The sequence below is a fragment of the Hyperolius riggenbachi genome, chromosome 4 (genome assembly GCF_040937935.1).
Source record: "Hyperolius riggenbachi isolate aHypRig1 chromosome 4, aHypRig1.pri, whole genome shotgun sequence".
Lineage (NCBI taxonomy): Eukaryota > Metazoa > Chordata > Amphibia > Anura > Hyperoliidae > Hyperolius > Hyperolius riggenbachi.
Genome location: NC_090649.1, coordinates 396,850,828 through 396,874,902, shown reverse-complemented (window position 1 = coordinate 396,874,902; position 24,075 = coordinate 396,850,828). Strand labels below are relative to the sequence as shown.

The following is a 24,075-nucleotide window of genomic DNA, read 5'->3' as shown; positions in this document are numbered from 1 at the left end:
TACACTTCAGGATTCAGGGGCGTACATATACGCACCGAGAATCCTGAAGTGGTTAAACGGTGTAACAACCGGGAGAAATGGGCACATACAATACGTGAGTTTTAATTGTGGCGGCATGTATTATTTTAAAACTATAATGCCCGAAAACTGAGAAATAAATGAATTTTTACCGGTTTTTCCTTATTCTTCCTGTTAAAATGCATTTACAGTAAAGTGGCTCTTAGCAAAATATACCCCCCAAAGAAAGCCTAATTGGTGGCGGAAAAAAACGAGACATAGATCAGTTCATTGTGATAAGTAGTGATAAAGTTATAGGCTAATGAATGGGAGGTGAACATTGCTCAGATGCATAAAGTGAAAACGACTGAAGGCTGAAGTGGTTAAGCGTAAGAACGACCTGAAAATCGAGGTGGCTAAATTCCGGTGAGCCTCTATTGTTGGGTGACGGGGACACGAGTGTTGACACTGCATGGAGGTTGTGTGTTGTATCTGTCTGGCAGCATTACGCGATGTGCAGTTTGTTTATTTTATAGGTGGACTATACTGTATACAGATGGAAGAGTGAGAGCGTAGTGGACTGTTTAATTCTAATACTGTGGATGGGACTTACCAAAGCGAACTTACATAGCTTGTATTGGAAGTAATTTTTTGATTATCACTAATTGTGTATGTGAGGTGGCGCAGCCTTCTGTTTTTTTAAAGAGTAACTGTTAGGCATTAAATACAAAATTAATTTTCTAGTCAAGAGGATGCTAACCAGGCAAATCCAAACTTTAAAATCACTACTGTGCTCCTTCTCTCCCCATGACCCCAGGCTCTAAGATGGTACGCAGACTAACACAGACGCAAAATGTATCAGCCCGATTGGCTGACGCCTCTGTCACTCACCTCTCTGTGCAGTGATTGGCCGCCTGCTCTCCCCTTCACTCTCTATGTTTCAGCCATGTTAGTGCGCAGGGAGGGGGGCCAGAGGCTGTCTCCTGTCACTGTCCTCGGTCCCCCTCCTCCAGAGGCATGTGGGCTCCCTCTCTGCTGCATCTGCAGAATTCTCCCTCTTCCCTGTGCTGAATATTAGGGGGAAGGATAAATGAGCTGCACACAGACTCCGTGAATAATGGTTCCAGGCGCTGCAGTTCCCTTCTATACTCTCTGCACTGCCTCCGGTGGTAGTGCAGAGAACAGATGGGAATGCCAGCACTTGGATACATTATTAGGTGAGTCTGTGCCTGCTACCTTATCCTCCCTGCTGTGCTCTGAATCAGTGCAGGGAGGAGGGGGGGGGGGGGGGGGATTCTTTAACCTGGAGGGCACAAGATGGCCCCTGCCAGGAAAATAATATAAATTGAAAATTAAAAGAAACCAAAATGTGGACAGTGCATTACATCTGATATGTACAGTGGAGGAAATAATTATTTGACCCCTCACTGATTTTGAAAGTTTGTCCAATGACAAAGTAATGAAAAGTCTCAGAACAGTATCATTTCAATGGTAGGTTTATTTTAACAGTGGCAGATAGCACATCAAAAGGAAAATCGAAAAAAATAAACCTTAAATAAAAGATAGCAACTGATTTGCATTTCATTGAGTGAAATATGTTTTTGAACCCTCTAACAATAAAAGACTTAATACTTAGTGGAAAAACCCTTGTTTGCAAGCACAGAGGTCAAACGTTTCTTGTAATTGATGACCAAGTTTGCACACATTTTAGGAGGAATGTTGGTCCACTCCTCTTTGCAGATCATCTCTAAATCCCTAAGGTTTCGAGGCTGTCTGTGCAACTCTGAGCTTGAGCTCCCTCCATAGGTTTTCTATTGGATTAAGGTCCGGAGACTGACTAGGCCACTCCATGACCTTAATGTGCTTCTTCTTGAGCCACTCCTTTGTTGCCTTTGCTGTATGTTTTGGGTCATTGTCGTGCTGGAACACCCATCAACGACCCATTTTCAGTTTCCTGGCAGAGGGAAGGAGGTTGTCGTTCAGGATTTCACGATACATGTCTCCGTCCATTTTCCCGTTAATGCGATTAAGTTGTCCTGTGCCCTTAGCAGAAAAACACCCTCAAAGCAAAATGTTTCCATCCCCATGCTTGACGGTGGGGACGGTGTTTTGGGGGTCATAGGCAGCATTTTTCTTCCTCCAAGCACAGCGAGTTGAGTTAATGCCAAAGAGCTCTATTTTTGTCTCATCAGACCACAGCACCTTCTCCCAGTCACTCACAGAATCATTCAGGTGTTCACTGGCAAACTTCAGACGGGCCTGCACATGTGCCTTCTTGAGCAGGGGGACCTTGCGAGCCCTGCAGGATTTTAATCCATTGCGGTGTAATGTGTTTCCAATGGTTTTCTTGGTGACTGTGGTCCCTGCTAATTTGAGGTCATTCACTAACTCCTCCCGTGTAGTTCTAGGATGCTTTTTCACCTTTCTCAGAACCATTGACACCCCACGAGGTGAGATCTTGCGTGGAGCCCCAGAGCGAGGTCGATTGATGGTCATTTTGTGCTCCTTCCATTTTCGAACAATCGCACCAACAGTTGTCACCTTCTCTCCCAGCTTCTTGCTAATGGTTTTGAAGCCCATTCCAGCCTTGTGCAGGTCTACAATTTTGTCTCTGACATCCTTGGACAGCTCTTTGGTCTTTCCCATGTTGGAGAGTTTGGAGTCTGCTTGATTGATTGATTCTGTGGACAGGTGTCTTTTATACAGGTGACCAGTTAAGACAGGTGTCCTTAATGAGGGTGACTAATTGAGTAGAAGTGTCTAACCACTCTGTGGGAGCCAGAACTCTTAATGGTTGGTAGGGGTTCAAAAACTTATTTCACTCAATGAAATGCAAATCAGTTGCTATCTTTTATTTAAGGTTATTTTTTCGATTTTCCTTTTGATGTGCTATCTGCCACTGTTAAAATAAACCTACCATTGAAATGATACTGTTCTGAGACTTTTCATTTCTTTGTCATTGGACAAACTTACAAAATCAGTGAGGGGTCAAATAATTATTTCCTCCACTGTAAGTAGAGCAAGCAGTTATCTACTTACATATGCATTTTGTGTGTGTGTGTGTGGGGTCATTACTGAGCATGTGCAAACAGTCCGACGCAACTAATAACGTGTATAATGCAGTACTTTCACTTAACGTGCAGCGTTAGTCACCAACGCAACGTGTGCACTGTGAATGGGGCATTGATTTTTCATTGCAGTGAGTTATTCTGCGTTAAATATTGTTTTAACATGCGATTTTAACGTCGCACTGTGAAAGAGGCCTAAATGTGCATACTTGATCTGCATGCTTGTCCTAGAGGAGTAGTTTATTACAACTAGACGATCAACCTTTTAACACAGAAACATGAGGAGGTCAGCAATGGTAGTCTGCATGTACTTGTATTATTAGCACTATCACTCCAATGTATGATCTGGCATTGTATGACTACCTGTATTGTGTTGTGTATCGTATTGCTTATTACCTGTATTGTATCTATTGTCTATTACCTGTATTGTGCTGTCGGTCCCCCCTATTGTCATGGTCTGTAATCCTATATATTGTACAGCGCTGTGTAATATATAAATACAATAAATAATAATGTTTCTGTCATAACCAGTTCTAGTAGGCCAGCACCAGTTTTAAAGGTGTGTATTTTGTCCTTCTGCTATCTTCTAATTTATGACAGTAAGATCAGATGAGGAATGTTCACATAGATAAAACTATATACTGTCCATATAGTTCCTTGTGCTACATAAATAATTTCACCAATAAGCCCAAATCTTTCAAAATGTACCCTAACCCCATCACTCCAATTCTCCTCCCTAGCCATCTTTCCAACGTGATCTATATCTAGCACTAATACTTTGTCAACTGGTAGCCATAAACCCAGATCCTGCACCTAACCTATCATTATTTTCTTTTAAATAATACCAGTTGCTGGGCAGTCCTGCTGACCTCTTTGGCTCCAGTAGTGCATGAGACACACTCCTAAAACAAGCATGCAGCTAATCTTGTCAGAAACATCTGATCTGCATTCTTGTTCAGGGTCTATGGCTAAACCTATTAGAGGCAGAGGATCAGCAGGACTGCCAGCCAACTGGTATGGTTTAGAATCAAATAAATATGGCAACCTGCATATCCCTCACTTCATGTGGCCTTTAAAATGAACACCAATCATTTACCTCACTCTGACCTTATCCCTGGAAGCAAAGCTTAACACGTTCATGCAAAAAGGGTGCCGAAGATAGCAGCTAGTAGAATAGCAGCTAGTAGAATACCAGTAAAATTACTCATATTCTACTAGGCAATTCAGATCGTAAAATATCTGTAAAGATTATGCATATTTTACTATGACCTAACCTTAACCTCACAGGAGCCCTCTCGATGCCTAACCCATCCCACCCCGACTATGCCTAACCCTAAGGACCTCCCCTCCCAAGAGATGTCTAACCCTAAGGATCCCCCCCAAGAGATTCCTAACCCTAAATGACCCTCCATGATGATGCCTAACCCTAACCGATCCTCCCTGACCATGCCTAACCCTAACCGATCCTCCCTGACCATGCCTAACCCTGATGATTCCCCCCCCCCAAGAGATGCCAAACCGATCCTCCCCGACAATGCCTAACCCTGATGATAAGACCCCCCCTGACCATATGAAGCCCAAAGACCCTGCTCCACAGAATAACCATTTACCCATACACCTTTGGTGAAAAGGGTATCGACCAATAATTTTGTCTAACCCAGCCTTCAAACACTAGATAAAATAATCAGATTTCTATATTTCAAAAAAATAATACCTTGCTATCAGGACTGGGTGCTCCCATTATCATGGGGTGCAATTACCAAAATTGTGGGACATCCAAATGGCCTGCCACCCCAGCTGCTTGCTGTGTACAGCACAGGCACTCTCCTCTCTGTTACCACCTATAAACAATCTCCACAGGATTTAGCACCAACTTACCAGAAGACCTATGGCTGAATTTATAGATGTGCACTCGTGTCCCGGTGCTACCAGCATCAAATATTATTCCATAATATATTTTTGGCGAGTCTATTTGTTTAACACTTCCTTCTTCATTTTTGAACTTGAGGACATCACTTTCTGCATTGACATGGCTGCGAGGACTCCATCTGGTGTAGCTGATGAAGAGCGTGATGCACAGAGCAATCAGTAGAAGACACGGCAGCTTTGGGATTTTCATGGCTATAGCTTCAGAAAAGCTGCAAGAGAAAAAAGTTTCATATTGTAATTTTATACCATTACCACTACAGTTATTAAAAAATAAAAAAAATCATCCTTACAATACAAACACACTTGCATTGTTCCACATTTCTCCAATTCAATCTACAATAAGAGTTCCAATAAAAGCAGCACATTGGGAGTATAACTGTTTGCCATGGAAACAAGTAAAGATGCAGCCATTTACTCTAGGATACGGCTTTTCATACTGCAGCTCTTATGTAAATCAGTTATCCTGAGATCTGAAACCTTGTCACAAGTAGCAACTGCTCCTACAGCACATCCATATAGTCTGCCAGACAAAATAATGGTACAGAGCAGTTAAAGGAAATCTTAAGTTAAATAAATTTGCTGAGTTTAACTTACCTGAAGTTTCTCCTAGCCAGATGCAGTTATTTTGGTCCCTCATCGTCACTCCACCCCAATCCATGCAGCAGCTGGGCTCCTCCAAAGGCCCAGGGCCACGCGCATGTTCCCGTACAGTTTGTAAACATTGCAACTGCACCACACCAAACACTCCTAGCTAGGGGAGTGCAGTGTTCTCCCCAAGCTCTTTTAGCCGGGAGCTCCACCCAGCTAGTTTTGGCGAGCACCCGGCTGTCATCGGCTCACCTCCTTCTCTGCTGCAAGCACAGTTTCTCACAGGAGCACCGGCTGTGCATTCTCTCATCATGCCCCATGATTTCCTTGGTCGACAGTTTGCAGTTGGGGGGGGGGGGGGGGGGGGAGGGGGGGCACTGGAGTGTGAGTGTGTAATGTGTGTGAGAGTGTGTGTGAGAGTGCGTGTGTGTGAGAGTGCGTGTGTGTGAGAGTGCGTGTGTGTGAGAGTGCGTGTGTGTGTGAGAGTGCGTGTGTGTGTGAGAGTGCGTGTGTGTGAGAGTGCGTGTGTGTGAGAGTGCGTGTGTGTGAGAGTGCGTGTGTGTGAGAGTGTGTGTGAGTGTTGACAGACAGACAGAGAGACAGACACACACATTTTAATTAACTGTGTGTACAAACCTATACAGTTGCAGGGGAATACTGAACTACTCAGCACTAGCACAATTAAAATAACCATTAGCTAATTAACCAGGTGCCCGCTCCATTATCAGCAGTTTTCAAATCCAATTACCTTGCTTCAAAAGTTCCAATTCAGCTTCTGCAAATTCTGGTTCTTGCCTAACTGAAATTCCAACAGGTGCCAGTCTGTGCAATCCAGGAGACAGCTCCATTGGCAACAATTAAGAGAAAACTAAAATGTGTAACACCATCTGTAATTTTTAGGGCTGTTGCAGATGTTAGGCTGGGGAGTGGTACAATACTCTTTATCCAATCAGCAGAACCATTCAGGTGCATTATACAGCAATAGAAGGACTGTAGTGCACCAGAAGATCAGCAGTTAAACGTGAGAATCCCTATTAGTAACCACACAGCTTAAATATCAGTGTGATCCAGCCCTACAGGAGCCTTAGCAACCAGACTCCTGGAAATTGTCCAACTCTTTTATAAGGGTTTATGTATTCTAACACTAATAACACACACACACGCACACACACACACACACACACACACGTCTAGCTACAACTATAATGGCAGAATTCAAGTCATTATTATATATGTGGGGGGGGGGGGGGGGGAGAATTACCCATACATAAAATCCAAAGGGCTATTAAAAAAAGCTGAAGGAAGGGGGCTATCTAGAGTTATACATGCAAGCTCTAGATGTTCTTTGGGTGAAACAAAGTTCCCACAGTGAAGCACAGTTCACTTGTCCTCCCCATCACAGAGCAAATCCTGTAAAGCTGCTCAGTTGGTAGTGGACCAGTAATGTGTCCAAAACTGCCATACAAAATTATCCACAATCATCACTTAGAGCAACAAATTTTATAAAGTCAGCAACAGCCTTTAACGCAAAAGAACACCAACAGATCAACAAGTAGAACTGGGACAAGGAAGGACATTCGCTTATTGGTCAGGAGCTCTTTGCCATAACTGTGATCAGTGCAATCTAAGGTGAAGAGGCCACAAATTTTAATCTAAGAAAGTCTTAAAGAGACTCTGTAACAAGAATGTCATCCTTTTTTCTACTATCCTACAAGGTCCTAAACCTATTCTAATGTGCTCTGGCTTACTGCAGCACTTTCTACTATCACCGTCTCTGTAATAAATCAATTTATCTCTCTCCTGTCGGATTTGTCGCCCTGTGTCGGGAAGGCTGCCAACTCTTCAGTGTTGTTGATCTGTTATGCACACCCCCTCCAGGCCCCCCCTCTATGCACACTCCCGTGTGTGTTATTTAGATTAGGCAGCCTCTCTGCTCTCTCAGTGAGAGTAGAAAGCTTTACAAGCTGGATAAATCATCCTCTGTTAGGCTGTGAAAGGAGCTGAGCTGTCACATGCTGAGGAATTACAGACACAGAGCTGTCTGCAGGAAGAAACAATCAGCCTGTAACTGTTCAGTGGATGAGAGCTGCAGGGGGAAGAACACACAAATGATCTCTTGAGATTCAAAAGGAAGGCTGTATACAGCATGCTTGTGTATGGATGTATTTTCTATGTGTGGACATACTGTACATCAACCTACTTCCTGTTTTGGTGGCCATTTTGTTTGTTTATAAACAAACTTTTTAAAACGGTTTTTGACTACTTTTAATGCAGCAGGGAGCGGCGACATTGTGACAGAGGGGAATAGGAGATGTCCCCTAACGCATTGGTATGTTTACTTTTGTGCGATTTTAACAATACAGATTCTCTTTAAAGCAGTATTGTCACCATAAAAATCAAATTTGAACAGCAACTGGTCTGAGTGTATTAAGTGATAAAGATGCTAATCCTGCATTTAAAACTTGCAAAACTTTCTGCTGTTATGGTTTGTAGTTATCACATACTTTAGGAGCACTGGCCCTAGTACCAGACAGTGCCAAAGAGTTGAATCCTGGGAGTTCCTTTTATCTATAATATATTCCTCCTCTTCCATTTATTTCCCTGTCTAGCTGCTTATCAGAAACACCCTTTGATTACTTGTGTTTACAAGCAAGGCTGAGGTGACTCAGTGATTGGATGTGTAAATTAAAAAAAAAGACAGTGCAGTTCCTAGTATACACCTCAGTGGGAGTGTCTGAAGACTCTGGGAGGAGAGCAGCTAATGAATACACAATGAGCAAGAGAAGGGAGGGGGAAACAAGTCAGGGAGGATATGATGTCAGCATTAGCTTGGCAAGATGGCCACTGCCTAGAATAGGATTTTCTGCTTTTCCTTTATAAAATTCACAGGAATCATTACGTGGATAGCACAATACATCTGTTATTTAAGTATAAGTAGTATTTATCTACTTATATAGGTGTTTTTTATTTCTAGGTTAGCATGGGTGTCGCTTGTTCTTTAAATCACATTTATTTCCCAGGGGGTAGTAGGGATATCCCCTTTCTTAGGCTAGGTTCGTGGTGTGACATGACATCTAATGCAACTTGCCACACTGCAATGCATGAAACACGCGCATCAAAAGTACAGCAAAGCATACTTTTCATTGACTGTAATATAACATGCGACACTGCTGTTCTGTTGCGTTCCTGCTGTAACAGGGAACACAACAGCCACTGTGAACCTAGCCTCAAAAGTTTTTGTTTGGAAACTGTGAATATCACTATAACAACCATGTAAAACATACACAGATAAGTTTAGAGGAAATGTATAATTCAAAATAAAAAAAATGGCTAAAAAGGTATAGTTTCCTTTAAAGTACATAAAACAAACAGTTGTCAGGAATGTTTTACTTGCTCTCAGTAAAGGATAATGTAATAAGCCTGGGAGGGAAGGAAGGGGGGGGGGTTGGGGGGTCACTGGTCTGAATCTGCTTTGTGAACCAGTGGTAAACCCATGGAGTTCTACAATAGAAGATGTGGACAGTAGTAGAGAGCACACATTCTAATCGCACATAGATACCGGTAGCTCCCACCAACTCTCCCATTCCCCACAACATCACTGGTGTGACGATCAGCCTACTAAATAACTTTACACAACGCAGTCTATTATAGAAGAAACTTACTTGTACATGGTGTAAATCCATAACACAGCCTAGAGACTGACAAGGAGCAACACCCTGACAGATCCCTCCACATCACTTCTTATTCACCTTCTTCTAGAGGGCGGGGCTTTCATTCCAACACTCTGACGCGTCTACAGCTGGCGACATCACCGGAAAACTTACTTCCTCATGGCAGCCATCTTCAGGACGGGCACGCTTGCCAGTATTACGTCCCAGGCAGCTTATCAGAAATGGGCACAGCGCAGCTTCTGATTGGATGGCGTTCCTTGCATAGACGCGATGGGCTAATTGCATTGGAAGCTGATGATGTGTTCACAGGAACGAGGATGTGAAATAAGAGCGAACTGAATATATGTATATATAGAGCTTTGCTCACTGCTCAGTGGAGCGAGGGAAGGAAGGAGAAGTTGGTGCTTATTTATAGGAGGATTGCTGATGAGAGATCAGGCAGGCGGCTCTGTGGCAAAATCTATTTTGCAGCTCCTGTTTCACTAATGGTTACAGTCAGTTTAGTATCAGATTTTTTTTTTTTAATTAAATTGTAGTTCCAGGATCCCCTCAAACTTGCAACTCCTTCCAGATAGCGCACTAAGTTCACAGAGATTTCCATATGCAATTCAGTTTTAACCTTGGAGATGTTTTTTTAGGAGACTTTTTTTATCTTCTGTTTAAAATAACTTTTCAACACTTTGCAATGAAAAAAGTACCAAATGAATTCTGGTAGGTGAAAAGGTACTATAAACATATTTTAAGTATTTTCTTGTTTTTTAAAAGTGTACCTAAAGCCAAGTCAAGAAAAAGAGTTTCATGTTCCTTGGGCTTCTACCAGCCCCCTGCATCCATCCTGTGCCTGCGCCGGACCTCAACGATCCTCCGTTCCCCCGCCGCGGCTCAGTTTTGGTTTCCCCGACTGGAGTTGGCGGGACACTGCGCCTGCACGGCCCTGGCCATGCGTATCCTTGCTCGTGTTCCTTTCCGCAATAGCGTACTGCGCAGGATGCTGCTGCGGACGGGAACGCGAACAAGGATACGTGTGGCCAGGGCCGCGCAGACGCAGTGTCCCACTGACTCCCAGAAAACAAACAAAGCCACGGCGGGGGAAATAGAGGATTGTTGAGGACTGGCTTGGGCACAGGACAGCTGCAGGGGGCTGGTAGAAGCCCCAGGTAAGGGAGACTCTTTTTCTTTAGTTGGCTTTAGGTTTCCTTTGAAGGCATTTTATTGGTAAGGTGTAAAAATATCACCTAGCAGAAAACTCGGAAATAAAGTGAATTGTATATGGGCCAGAATACGCTCTGATGTGGACATGGCACAATTCAACAGAATTCAAAATTGGCATCTTGCGGCAATGCGTGGTAGCTACTCGCTAGTCATTTTGTATCCGGGCGTAGGGTGGGAGCGCATGGCTTGGCTCACGTTATTATGATGGAATCAGGTGCACCACTGACTCAATGTGACAATATAAATGGAACCATAAATTAGTAACATACCTAAAATTCATGGGCCCCCTAGTGAAACTTTGATGGCCTCTCCCCCCCCCCCCCTCCCCAGTGTTCCCTTGGTGCCCATCTCGCCTCCCCTTGGTGCCCATCTCGCAAGGGTCATAAAACAAGTGTGGCTATCATGAGCTTCTCACCCATAACAATGTAGCCAAAAAAACACCTGATCTGAAGTATAGTCCCCTGTATTGGAGGAAGGGAGGGTTAGTAGTTTGGGCCCCCCACAGCTCTGCCCCCCCCCCCCCCCCCGGCAGGGGCTGCTCCCAACTAATTACCCGCCTGGGACCAATACAGCCTGGTGCTGTGTGATTATACAATGGTATAATGCACCTCAATGTGCAAATTGTGAAATAACCTTAACAGCCTTCAAATGATCCTGCGCCATGGTGCGGCAACAGGGTCATATACATACAGGGGCGTAGCGATAGGGGTTGTAGAGGTTACGACCGCATTGGGGCTCTTGAGCCAGAGGGGCCCCGAAGGGCCCTCCCTCAGCTACAGTATTAGCTCTCTATTGGTCCTCTGCTCATAATAATCACTTCTATAGATACTTTGAATAGTAGTAATCATTAACAAGCTGTTCCCCATCCCCTTCTTGCCCCTCTGACACTGTAGTTGCCATTGGCAGGTTTTGGTGCGCTGTATCAATTATTATGTATAGAATGCTTGGGGGGCCACAATGTAAAACTTGCATTGGGGCCCACAGCTCCTTAGCTACGCCACTATATACATAGCGCCGCCCCCGCTCAGTAACGTACTCCCTGCTGGGCAGGAAGTACTTCACTGAGATTCCCGTCTTTATGTGCGTCGCACCGAGCTCCCATCGATTACACTTATTGTGTCTCCCATTGTCTTGCATTGCTGCATAATCCATGCGGTAAGCATGGATCATGCAGCAACATGCTGCAGAGTTTGTATTCTTCCAGCCCACTGCGTCGCCACACATGGAGTCTCCATAGACTAACATAGACATTGCAGCAGGGAATCGTAATGTGAGGCGACGCAGTGGGTAAGTGTAAAAGGGGCCTGAATGTGTTGTAAGTCATATGCAAATACATAGCTGCAATGTTTTCTGATACTTTTTTACATTCCTCCTGGCCCAGCCACTTTTTTCTACCTGGCTGCCTACCTGTTCCAGTCAACTGGGTCTCCTCCGTCATCATCATCCATAAGGATTCTTATATCCCCATTGACACCAACCTTTTATTTTCATGAGCTTGTGTTGATCACCACAGCTTTAACTTGGGTTTTACTTGCTTCTGTTTCCTATCTAGTCCAGAATCTCCTCATTTCGGCGGTAGTCTAGTTTTGGGGACCCAGCAGGAAACCTCAGGGAAATTCTGCTAACATGATTAAGAGGACAGCACCCTCTCAAACTGCTAGGTTTCATATAGGTCGTAGAAAACTACACCAACACTATTCCGCCAGTCACAACACTTTGTGCTGTAGAGGCAAAGATGAAGTGGGGCCCTAGGCAAGGTGGTACATTTGGCTCATCCTTGGGGCTCTTTTGGTAATCTGAGGTGTGAAAGGGAATATAGAAACTGGTAGTTGAGTTTCTCAACAACCACTAGGCCCCAAGTACCTGCCTAGGTTGCCTTGTGGATGATTCTGCGCTGTGTAGATAGTGCTGTGATTGGAGAAATGTTCTCTATGAGGTTTCCTGCTGAGTTCCCTAAAGTAGACTAGCGCCCTCTTTTCTACTCTCTGATCACAACCTACCTAAAGTGTACCTGCACCAAAGCTCAGGTCAAAAAGGAAATATTTACCTAAGATGAAGGCAGACTCTGGATCCTGTAGAGGAATCCCACAGTGTCCACTGTTATGGCTCGCAGACTCCGCAAGGGCTTGTCTGAAATCTGATCTGGGCCGCTCTCCTCTTCAAGCACAAGCGCAGTGGGACTGCACAAGCACAGTCACACAAGTGCAATAAGCTGGAGCCGCTCGTTCACAGAAGAGGAGCACGCTCCTGATATTCCAGAGGTCCTGGCTGGGCAGCAGAGGAGGACAGAGTAAGAAGCCTCTGAAGTACCAGATGCAAGTTAAAGAGAACCTGTAACAAAAAAAGCCCTCTGGGGGATACTTACCTCGGGACGAGGAAGCCAAGGGTCCCAATAAGGCTTCCCTGTCCTCTGTAGCCTGGGGGAAGCCAGCGCTGGCTCCCCCGAAACCTCCCCTGACAACCTTGACAAGCTGTGATATATTTACCTCTACACGATCCAGCGCAGGCGCAAAGGACTCGCGTCTGCGCAGCAAAGGGGATACGATCGGGTTCGGCTATTTCCGCCTTACTCAAGCTAAGAGCCGCTAGCGCGCCTGCGCAGGATCGCGGTAGGTAAATATTTATCTCTCCACACTTCAGGGAGTCCCAGCGCTTGAAGGATGGGTGGAGCCTTGTTAGGATCCAGAGGCTTCCCCCTCCCGAGGTAAGTATCCCCCAGAGGGTTTTTTTTTTCTGTTACAGATTCTCTTTAAAGTGGACCTGAACCCAGAACTTCATCTCAGCTCTAAAAGATAAACAACAGCATAATAACCTTTAAAGAAAAAACATTTCTTTGTTACAACTGATACAAATTCTGCAATAAATATGCAGTTTGTCTACTTTCTGCTTACATGGAAGCAGACATATTGTTAACATCCTGTGTTTCCAAATGAGCTCGCTGTCATGGCAGTCAGCTGACACAGCTAAAGGATTAAATTACAACTTGTGATTAGTCACAGATGAGGAAGAATTAGACAGTCTAAACTCTGTAAACACATACGGGGTGCATTTCTATATGTTTTACTTCTGTCCAGTGCAAGAGTTCAGGCTAATTTTAATGGGCTAGTTTTCATGTATTGTACTGAGATTTTCCACGTGTGCAAGTGCGTAAAAAAACCTGAATGCATGCTGCATTTTCCATTCTATGCATGCGCAAGCATACGATTTACAATCAATGTATTTTAATGGTGCCGCATAGCGGTATATGTCTATGCGTTTTTCTGTGCGGAAGATCGCATTGCATTTTTCCGAAGATTCAAAAAGTCTGTTTCCAGTTCCTGTTTATTCTTACTAGTGACAGTAAGTGAGTGGGAGGATGGGAAGACCCCTGTCTATATGACCAGGCACATAAGCGTCACAGCTAATGATGTAGCAAACATAAAATTTTCGGTTCACGAACGCAAGTTTTCCGTAAAAGTTTACAAATGGGTGAACCGCCATAGACTTCAATAGGCAGGCACATTTTAAAACCTATAGGAACTGTTTCTGGCTGCAAAAGTGATGGAAAAGTTGTTTAAAGGGGCCTAACACCTGGACAAGGGCATGCCGGAGGGAGATCCATAGCAAAAGTCCCACCAAAAATTACGTAGTTTACACGTCGTGTTTTAATATCTAAAGGGCAGAGATCACAGTACACTCCTAAATTTGTGAAATTAAGTGCTTCAAAACATCCGGCGTGTGTACACAGTGATAAGGTAGTGTAAGGGTTAGGCCCGGTTAACACTGACAGATGAAACGCCACATTTAATGCACCGCAAACAACCGCATAGAGCTTTTGTGATAACGTCAGGTGAGCAAATCATTGTTTTTACTAGTTGACACCTCCAGGACATAGATGTTAGTCCTTTTGGTGGCAATCTTTGTGTAGTGGTGTGTAGTGGCCGCTGTGCTTCTGCGCACGTTCGTCGGAGTCCAGGCGATCATGGTTTTCCAGCCCCTATGGTCGGCCTGAGGTAGTTCAATGACAGTTAAGTGACCAAAAAATAACTCTTAAAAGGGTGAGTGGGTGAACTATTGTAGCAATAAACACTGACTGGCCCTGTCTGCAACAGCTAAAGTGCACTGCGTGGACCTACTGAACAGCAATTTCACAACAACAAAACACAGCCCTTAGAAGGGCTCTTGGGGTTATGTAGATGGTGAATTGGTACTGTAGCAGCAAGAAACTGCACTGGGGACACAGAGCACAGGCCTAACTACCGCTTTCCCTATCTGCAGCACTGCTCTCTCCCCAAATTGCTTCAAACAGCACACAGGAAGAGTGTAAAATGGTCCAGGAGGGAGGGATAGCTGATTGGCTGCCATGTGCCTGCTGACTCTGGGGTGAGGGGTCAAATCTTAGGTCCATGATGATGTATAGGGGGCAGATCGAACACGCCATGTGTTTTCCTGCCGACGCGAATGCGAACACCTGTTTTTGCCGGGAACTGTCCGCCACTGAACGGTTCGGGCCATCTGTGGTCACAACAACTACCACCTTGCTAATAAGTTATGGGAAGAAAGAACTTCATCTTTTTTCCCCCACTGGACTGAGTTGCCAAACAAAGTGCAGCAGAAAAAAAGCAGTGATCATAATAAGTAGGTGAACAACTGTTGCTAGGCAGAAATCATAAAGTCCGAAAGACGCATGCAAAATTCCCATTAAAATGCATACAAAATTGTATTTGTATAATACTGTATTTTTTTGGACTATAAGACTCACTTTTTCTCCCCCAAAAGTGTGGGAGGGGAGGGGGGAGTCACTGCCTCTTATAGTCCAAATGCAGGGAGTTCCTGACTTGTGAAAGCCTGCCAATACGAACCTCCAACCCGACACAATGTCGGGGACTCCCTGTACTGTGCCCATGCAGAGGAGGACATGGGACAAAGGGGGCATAAAGGAGGACACAAGGGGGATACAAAGGGGTATAGAGGAGGACAGAGGATGACACATGGTAGACACAGGAGGACACAAGGGGGCATGAGGTACAAAAGGGACATAATCCACAAGATGCCCCTTCACCATAAATGCACCAGGTTTAGTATATATACAGTGGGTTGCAAAAGTATTCGGCCCCTTGAAGTTTTCCACATTTTGTCACATTACTGCCACAAACTTGCAGCAATTTTATTGGAATTCCACGTGAAAGACCAATACAAAGTGGTGTACACGTGAGAAGTGGATCGAAAATCATACATCATTCCAAACATTTTTTACAAATAAATAACTGCAAAGTGGGGTGTGCGTAATTATTCGGCCCCTGAGTCAATACTTTGTAGAACCACCTTTTGCTGCAATTACAGCTGCCAGTCTTTTAGGGTATGTCTCTACCAGCTTTGCACATCTAGAGACTGAAATCCTTGCCCATTCTTCTTTGCAAAACAGCTCCAGCTCAGTCAGATTAGATGGACAGCGTTTGTGAACAGCAGTTTTCAGATCTTGCTGTGAAGAAACGCAGAAAAGCCGCCGCATGGAAGCAGGATGAGGCGGCTGTTTCCGCGGCTGGCATAGCGGAACACGGAAAAACCGCCGCGTCTGGCGCGGCGGTTTGCGCGCACAGGCCTGCTACTGACGGTCTGACCAGGCGCGAGGAGGCCACCGCATGTGCAGATAGCGGTGCGTCTCACCCCGCGTGCAAAAATCTATTAACCCTTCGCACACTCACATGCAAATGTTCAAACAATTGCATTGACAGATTCACTCATCCAGGCACAACTGTTATCCCTACAGCTAAATTAAAAGCCAGGGTTTTAGTTCACAGAAGAATGCATTCTTATGCTTAATCACCTATACTGCGCAGAAGTACCCAGGTAAACATAGGTGTCCTAACTCTGGCCCTGTAACATGCATAGTGCAGACATGCAAACACATTCATTGCATCAAACCTATCAATGGATTAGGAGCACACATCCTAACTTCCTCTCCTGGGAAAGACAGTGCATCTTACTAATCGCACAAGGGAGCTAATGTTATGTGTCCATGTGCACAATGCGCATACACCAGCATAAGCTGTCTGCATGCTGACAAACATACAGGGGAAGGGGGGAGTGCACCGAATTGGACCCTAGCCACAGGGGTCAATGATAAGAATAAACATACATATATCCAGGCACATCGCCTCTAGTTAGGACATTAAATAAATTATTAGGGAAAGGGAGGTGCTGAAGGGGGTGTGGCTAGAAAACAGCAAAAATCTATTAACCCTTCGCACACTCACATGCAAATGTTCAAACAATTGCATTCACAGATTCACTCATCCAGGCACAACTGTTATCCCTACAGCTAAATTAAAAGCCAGGGTTTTAGTTCACAGAAGAATGCATTCTTATGCTTAATCACCTATACTGCGCATTCTTCTGTGAACTAAAACCCTGGCTTTTAATTTAGCTGTAGGGATAACAGTTGTGCCTGGATGAGTGAATCTGTGAATGCAATTGTTTGAACATTTGCATGTGAGTGTGCGAAGGGTTAATAGATTTTTGCTGTTTTCTAGCCACACCCCCTTCAGCACCTCCCTTTCCCTAATAATTTATTTAATGTCCTAACTAGAGGCGATGTGCCTGGATATATGTATGTTTATTCTTATCATTGACCCCTGTGGCTAGGGTCCAATTCGGTGCACTCCCCCCTTCCCCTGTATGTTTGTCAGCATGCAGACAGCTTATGCTGGTGTATGCGCATTGTGCACATGGACACATAACATTAGCTCCCTTGTGCGATTGGTAAGATGCACTGTCTTTCCCAGGAGAGGAAGTTAGGATGTGTGCTCCTAATCCATTGATAGGTTTGATGCAATGAATGTGTTTGCATGTCTGCACTATGCATGTTACAGGGCCAGAGTTAGGACACCTATGTTTACCTGGGTACTTCTGCGCAGTATAGGTGATTAAGCATAAGAATGCATTCTTCTGTGAACTAAAACCCTGGCTTTTAATTTAGCTGTAGGGATAACAGTTGTGCCTGGATGAGTGAATCTGTCAATGCAATTGTTTGAACATTTGCATGTGAGTGTGCGAAGGGTTAATAGATTTTTGCTGTTTTCTAGCCACACCCCCTTCAGCACCTCCCTTTCCCTAATAATTTATTTAATGTCCTAACTAGAGGCGATGTGCCTGGATATATGTATGTTTATTCTCACCCCGCGTGCAGGCCAGCAGAGACATTGCAAAACGTGACTGGTGTGGCTGGGACTGATAGTCCACACAGGTTCAGAATGACGCGCACGCGCGCTGAGAGGCAGAGTTTATATGACAGCCAGAAGAAGGTCAGCTGACCAAGCTGGTCAGCTGACATCTCCACCACTTTTCATTGGTCCAGCACTTAGGGTGGCGCTGGAGAGCGCTATAGTATATATACTGGGTGCTGGTCATTCTCTGGTTGTCTGTCGTTGCGATCACTACGTGGTAGCACTCAGGCCTTGTCTGTTTCTGTGTTCTAGCATAGTTTCCAAAGGTGTTGACATCAAGGAGTTCACACCTTAGCATTAGGAATATTGTATTGTATTATTTGTTATGACCTTCTGCCTGCCTGACTATTCCTCTGAACTCTGATCTTGTACCTTGCTATTTCTGATATCCTGTTGCCAATCTCTGCTCGTTCCTGGACTCTGTACCTGCCTCCTGATTCTGTACCTCGTTATTCTGATTCTCCGTTGCCTGACCCTGCCTGTTATTGGATTCCGTATTTGCCTTCTGATTCTGTACTTTATCTGTCTATGTGTTGACGACCTGGCTTGGCCGACCTCGAGAACTAGCCTTACTGTTAGAGGCAGTTCCCAGATCTGTTAGTGACACCCGCTCATTGGTGTCACTTACGCTCTGTCCTTCCCACATTCTGCTTAGCTCCTCCCCCGGGAGAGTCTAGGCTTACGGAAGGAGCATACTTCTGTGCAGTATTCCTTACTGCCTCTGTACCTACTACTTGGGTACAGTCCACTGTGTTACTGTTACACCCAATCACTCACTTCTCTCTCAGGTGTCCAGAGGTTAGTAGATATATCTGATTATCGGTGATACTGCAGATCATCAATAATCGGGTATATTCTGTATTTTCGGTGATACTGCAGATCACCGGTAATCAGACCCTCTCTGTGTTACACCGATCGTTACACTTGCCACAGATTCTCGATTGGATTTAGATCTGGACTTTGACTGGGCCATTCTAACACATAGATATGTTTTGTTTTAAACCATTCCATTGTTGCCCTGGCTTTATGTTTAGGGTCATTGTCCTGCTGGAAGGTGAACCTCCGCACCAGTCTCAAGTCTTTTGCAGACTCCAGGAGGTTTTCTTCCAAGTTTGCCCTGTATTTGGCTCCATCCATCTTCCCATCAACTCTGTCCAGCTTCCCTGTCCCTGCTGAAGAGATGCACCCCCCGAGCATGATGCTGCCACCACCATATTTGACAGTGGGGATGGTGAGTTCAGAGTGATGTGCAGTGTTAGTTTTCTGCCACACATAGAGTTTTGCATTTTGGCCAAAAAGTTCCATTTTGGTCTCATCTGACCAGAGCACCTTCTTCCACATGGTTGCTGTGTCCCCCACATGGCTTGTGGTAAACTGCAAACGGGACTTCTTATGCTTTCTGTTAACAATGCCTTTCTTCTTGCCACTCTTCCATAAAGGCCAACTTTGTACAGTGCATGACTAATAGTTGTCCTATAGACAGAGTCTCCCACCTAAGCTGTAGATCTCTGCAGCTCATCCAGAGTCACCATGGGCCTCTTGACTGCATTTCTGATCAGCGCTCTCCTTGTTCGGCCTGTGAGTTTAGGTGGATGGTCTTGTCTTTGTAGGTTTACAGTTGTGCCATACTCCTTCCATTTCTGAATGATCGCTTGAACAGTGCTCCTTGGGATGTTCAAGGCTTTGGAAATCTTTTTGTAGCCTAAACCTGCTTTAAATTTCTCAATAACTTGATCCCTGACCTGTCTTGTGTGTTCTTTGGACTTCACGGTGTTGTTGCTCCCAATATTCTCTTAGACAACCTCTGAGGCCCTCACAGAGCAGCTGCATTTGTACTGACATTAGATTACACACAGGTGCACTCTATTTAGTCATTAGCACTCATCAGGCAATGTCTATAGGCAACTGACTGCACTCAGATCAAAGGGGGCCGAATAATTATGCACACACCACTTTGCAGTTATTTATTTGTAAAAAATGTTTGGAATCATGTATGATTTTCGTTCCACTTCTTATGTGTACACCACTTTGTGTCGGTCTTTCATGTGGAATTCCAATAAAATTGATTCATGTTTGTGGCAGTAATATGACAAAATGTGGAAAACTTCAAGGGGGCCGAATACTTTTGCAACCCACTGTATTTTTTCCCCTGGTTTTTGTCTTCTAAACCTAAGTGCATCTTGTGGTCAGGAGCGTCTTATAGTCCGGAAAGTAAAGTATATCTCCTCACTCCAAGTGGCCAGTTTACAATGCGGAGAAAAAAACCCTTTAGAAACCCCTGGGATTACATACATGTGGATTACAATACGTGTGCGGAAATGCAGCCTAAATAATTTATTTAGTAAGAACAAGCGTCAGAATTCGTCAGAAACTAGGAATACCTAGGTCAGCATATAATAAATATACAGGGAGACAGCATTTTCACAACCACTCATTACAAGAAAGGTGTTTTCCAGACGAAAGTCAGAAAGAGCTGTAATTGTCTCACAATGAATTGTTTTTCATAGGCAGGTGTGGTATGATTTATTTAATCATAAAACTGACTCCTGATCCTGGATTGACATCTACCTGTGCAAACACCAATCACATACCGCTCAGTCTAATCACATCCCCCAAACTCAGCCTACCTCATTTATCCCCATGGCAGTGATCCTGCGAAGAATAAGCATGTTTGATAAACCTTAGATCAATATTGCAATTAAAAATATGAATAGATATTGCCTAGTTTAAATAGATTCTTGTTTACCCTCCTTTTTGCAACTTATATGGAAATTCCCTCCTTTTATTATTATTATTATTATTATTATTATTATTACTATTGATTTATAAAGCACCAGCATATTTCATGGCGCTGTACAAAGGGAGAAACAAACATGGGGTAGACACAGACAATGGTGTACACCAATATACGAAATACAGAATTGGTACAAAATACAGAATTGGTAATTACAGTGACAAAGTAACATAATAATTAAAATGTGAACTGGCTCTTACTGCTACATTTGTGATGCAAAAACTAAGATTAGTGCTACTTTAGTTTTTTCTCCAGACAGGAATCGCACCCAGACTCCATACAACAGTGCATGGACATGAAACTGGTATGGTTGGGTAGTGCTGCATTTGTAAAACAAAATTCATTGTTCTCAGGGCCGGATTTGTACTTTCCAGCGCCCTAGGCTGGCTTTAACCAAAAGCCCTCCGCCCCCCCCCCCCCCCCACACCTTTTGCTGTTCTGCCCCCTGTTCAACAAAGAAGCAGTGCATGCCCTGTCCACTCCATGTAATTTTACACTCCTGCCTGAATGCACAGCAGCTGATAATGTTCTGGGCTTGCATACTTCAGAAATGATGCTCATGTATGAGCAGCACTTGTCAAGTACGCATTCCCACAACACTCCCAGTACATCCGTACAAGAGTGCAAAATTACACGGAGCCCAAGTGGACAGCGCTGCTTCTTTGTCTTCTGTGCGACTAGCCACAGTCAGAGCCACAAACAGGTAACAGGGCAGTGCAATGGAGAGAAGCCCATCCAAAACAGAGAACAGGTAAGTAGAAGGATCCCAAACTACACACGCTGGCATAGATATAATGTAATGCTAGGTACATATGATGCAATTTTCTGACAGATTTGATGTCAGATCTATTATTTCCAACATGTCTGATCTGATTTCAGATCAATTTTTCAATCAATTTTCCGTTCACTTCTATTAAAAAATCATTCAGAAAATCCATTGGAAATAGTCGATCTGACAGTAAATCTGTCAGAAAATTGCATCGTGTGTACCTAGCATAAGCTCAGGTGTACTTTACACAGTGACAATTTGGCACTCAGGGCAACTTAAGACAGATCTTATTATAGTCAGCAGGAAGTTTTGAATTTTTGTAACAGAATGATACTATTTATTGGCTAACCAAAATAAAAACAGTGAGCCTTTGGCTAATAAACCGTATTCAGACTTTTTTCCTGTATACAAGATGTTAGGGCACACAGCTATATATACAGTCAGCAGGAGATGTATCGATTGTTTTGTGTCACTGTTAACCACACTACCATTCGCCCTACCTCTCAAGCCCGCTGTCTGGGTGTTACCCTGGACTCCGCACTCTCCTTCACTCCCCACATCCAAGACCTCACAAAGTCCTGCAACTTCCACCTTCGCAACATCTGTAAGATTTGCCCTCTCCTGACCTCTGCCACCACCAAACTCCTCATCCATGCCCTCATAATGTCCTGCTTTGACTACTGCAATGCCCTTCTGTCTGGTCTCCCTATGACCCGAATAGCCCCACTGCAGTCTATCATGAATGCGGCAGCCAGAATGATCTACTGCTTCCATCGCTCCACAACGGTGGATCCCCGCCTTGAATCCCTCCACTGGCTTCCAGAATCAGATTCAAGATACTGTGTCTGACCTACAAATCTGTCCACAAAACCTGTCAAACCTACATTTCCGATCTTACTCAGAGGTACACACCTAGCCGCTCACTCCGCTCTTCCAATGAACTTCGCCTGACCACCCCCCGAATCACCCAATCCAATGCACGCCTCTAGGACTTCTCAAGAGCTGCTCCAACACTATGTAACTCCCTACCTCCACCCATTAGGGCAGCCCCCTCCAATATCTTTAAGAAGGCCCTCAAAACTAATCTTTTCACTATGGCCTACTACCCCTCACAAGTGCCCTAAACCCACAGCTGAACTCTGGTCCCCTACCTTTCATGCCCCTACCTCTCCCTCTAGTTTGTAAGCCTTTGGGCAGGGTCCTCCTCCTTTTGTGTCCTACCTGATCATGCACCTCCATTACTGTGAACCCATGCTATGGATCTCCATGCTCCCATCCAGTGATTGACTAAGGCCAAAGAATCACTCGCGTTCCCAGCCTGTTAGCGCCTGTCGCTGAAACCGGAAGTAGCCGCCGACGGGGACAGGAGGATCGGAGCGAGGCTGCGAGGGCACCGGACAGCTGCAGGGGGATGAGGGAAGCCCCAGGTGAGTAAAACTCATTTTTTTATTAGTTAAGGTTCACTTTAAACATGGCTGTGACACCACAGCTTTTAATTTTATTTTTGCTTCCAGAGAAAAATACTCTGTGGTCTGTTATGCAAAAAAAAAAAAAAAAAAAACCAACACTGGCTGTGCATTGAAGCAGATACCCCTTTTGAGAATGATTTGTTCCAGTAGAGCTAAATCCTACACACAATGAATTAAAGCTTTTGCTGCTCATATTTAACATGAAAAGTAGTAAAATAGAAATGTTATTGTTATTATTGTTAAAGTATTTACACAGCTACTTAGACATTATTTGTACATTGTCATTTTAGAACACTTGGTTTGATAGTGTTCCTTTAACTAAATTAATGGAAAAAAAATAAATTAATGGAAAAATCTCAATTTTTTTCCATTAGCAATCGCAATTGCTAATCACAAACACCAGCGATTGCAAATTTACATGCAGCAAAGAAAGGGACCGCTTCAACCATCGCCATTCAAACCATGGGAGCAGGAATCTTGAATCTCCAGGAACTTGAGCAAAAAGAAAGAATTCCGCTGCACCAGGACTGGGTAAAAACCGTTTCTTCAACTTTATTGATACATCAGTGAGCACAGAAAAGGCTGACGCGTATCGGAGCTCTGGAAGGCTCCTTAATCATAGCCAGCATTCACAAATTTAAATAGACAGGTGCCCGCCCACACAGGTGCATGGCTACCCCTCTTAAAGAGACATGAACAAATAATGCATATATATAAAAAAAGGTGTATATAAAATCCAGTGTATAAAAATACCGAGATGACATGAGTGAACATCAGACATGGGTATACAGCAAGCATAAACTCCTCAAACTGTATAGCAGTCTGCGGCCACAGTAGACCTGCCCCCAACAAAATGGCCGCCGACGGATACCACGAGTAACACCGACCCGACTTCCGCCCTCCAACAGCATTTGGGCGGAAGTGATGTAACGACAAGGCGCTCGTTAGATACACACTTGCCGCTGCCCACACAGATCGGAAAAAGACTTCCTGGATCACAAACAGCGGGGCCCGCTCGGCGTCTATCGCTGGGAGACTCACAGGCCATCAGAATGCTTACTACATCCTCGCATGGGGCTGCCATCTCTGTATTGGTGGATGAACTACGACAAATCCAGAACCAAGGACCAGCACTCTCATCCTCACAAGTAAGTGGCAGCACCCCTTCTCTTTTTAAACACACACAGAGCAGCATTCAGGACTGGGCCAAAACGGGGGCAGTACCTAAGAGCATGCCAGTGTCCATGCATGTAAAGGACTTGATCAAAGGTTTCTCTGCCATTAATGACCGGGAAGATAAGGACATTGTTACAACTAATGTCTCTCCAAGGGGAGGGGACCCCGGTCCGACACAACAACATTTGGGCAATGGT

The 24,075-nt window shown here is 44.4% G+C and overlaps 2 protein-coding genes across 4 annotated transcripts in view; one reads left to right on the top strand and one right to left on the bottom strand.

Annotated features, from left to right (window-relative positions):
• The window catches only part of ENTPD6 (ectonucleoside triphosphate diphosphohydrolase 6), a 54,708-nt gene extending 45,285 nt beyond the window's left edge, over positions 1-9,423 (bottom strand). Inside the window, exons 1-2 of one of the 2 annotated variants that reach the window (XM_068232240.1) lie at positions 9,245-9,423; positions 4,944-5,203 (exon numbers count right to left, since the gene is read on the bottom strand). In XM_068232240.1, coding sequence (XP_068088341.1) covers positions 4,944-5,203; positions 9,245-9,252 — 268 coding nt within the window. In that variant the 5' untranslated portion in view covers positions 9,253-9,423. The remainder of the gene's footprint in view (positions 1-4,943; positions 5,204-9,244) is intronic. The other variant, XM_068232239.1, reaches the window with a different exon arrangement.
• Positions 1-24,075, top strand: part of ABHD12 (abhydrolase domain containing 12, lysophospholipase) — a 1,393,598-nt gene that overhangs the window by 606,533 nt on the left and 762,990 nt on the right. The gene's annotated exons all lie outside the window — the stretch shown is intronic.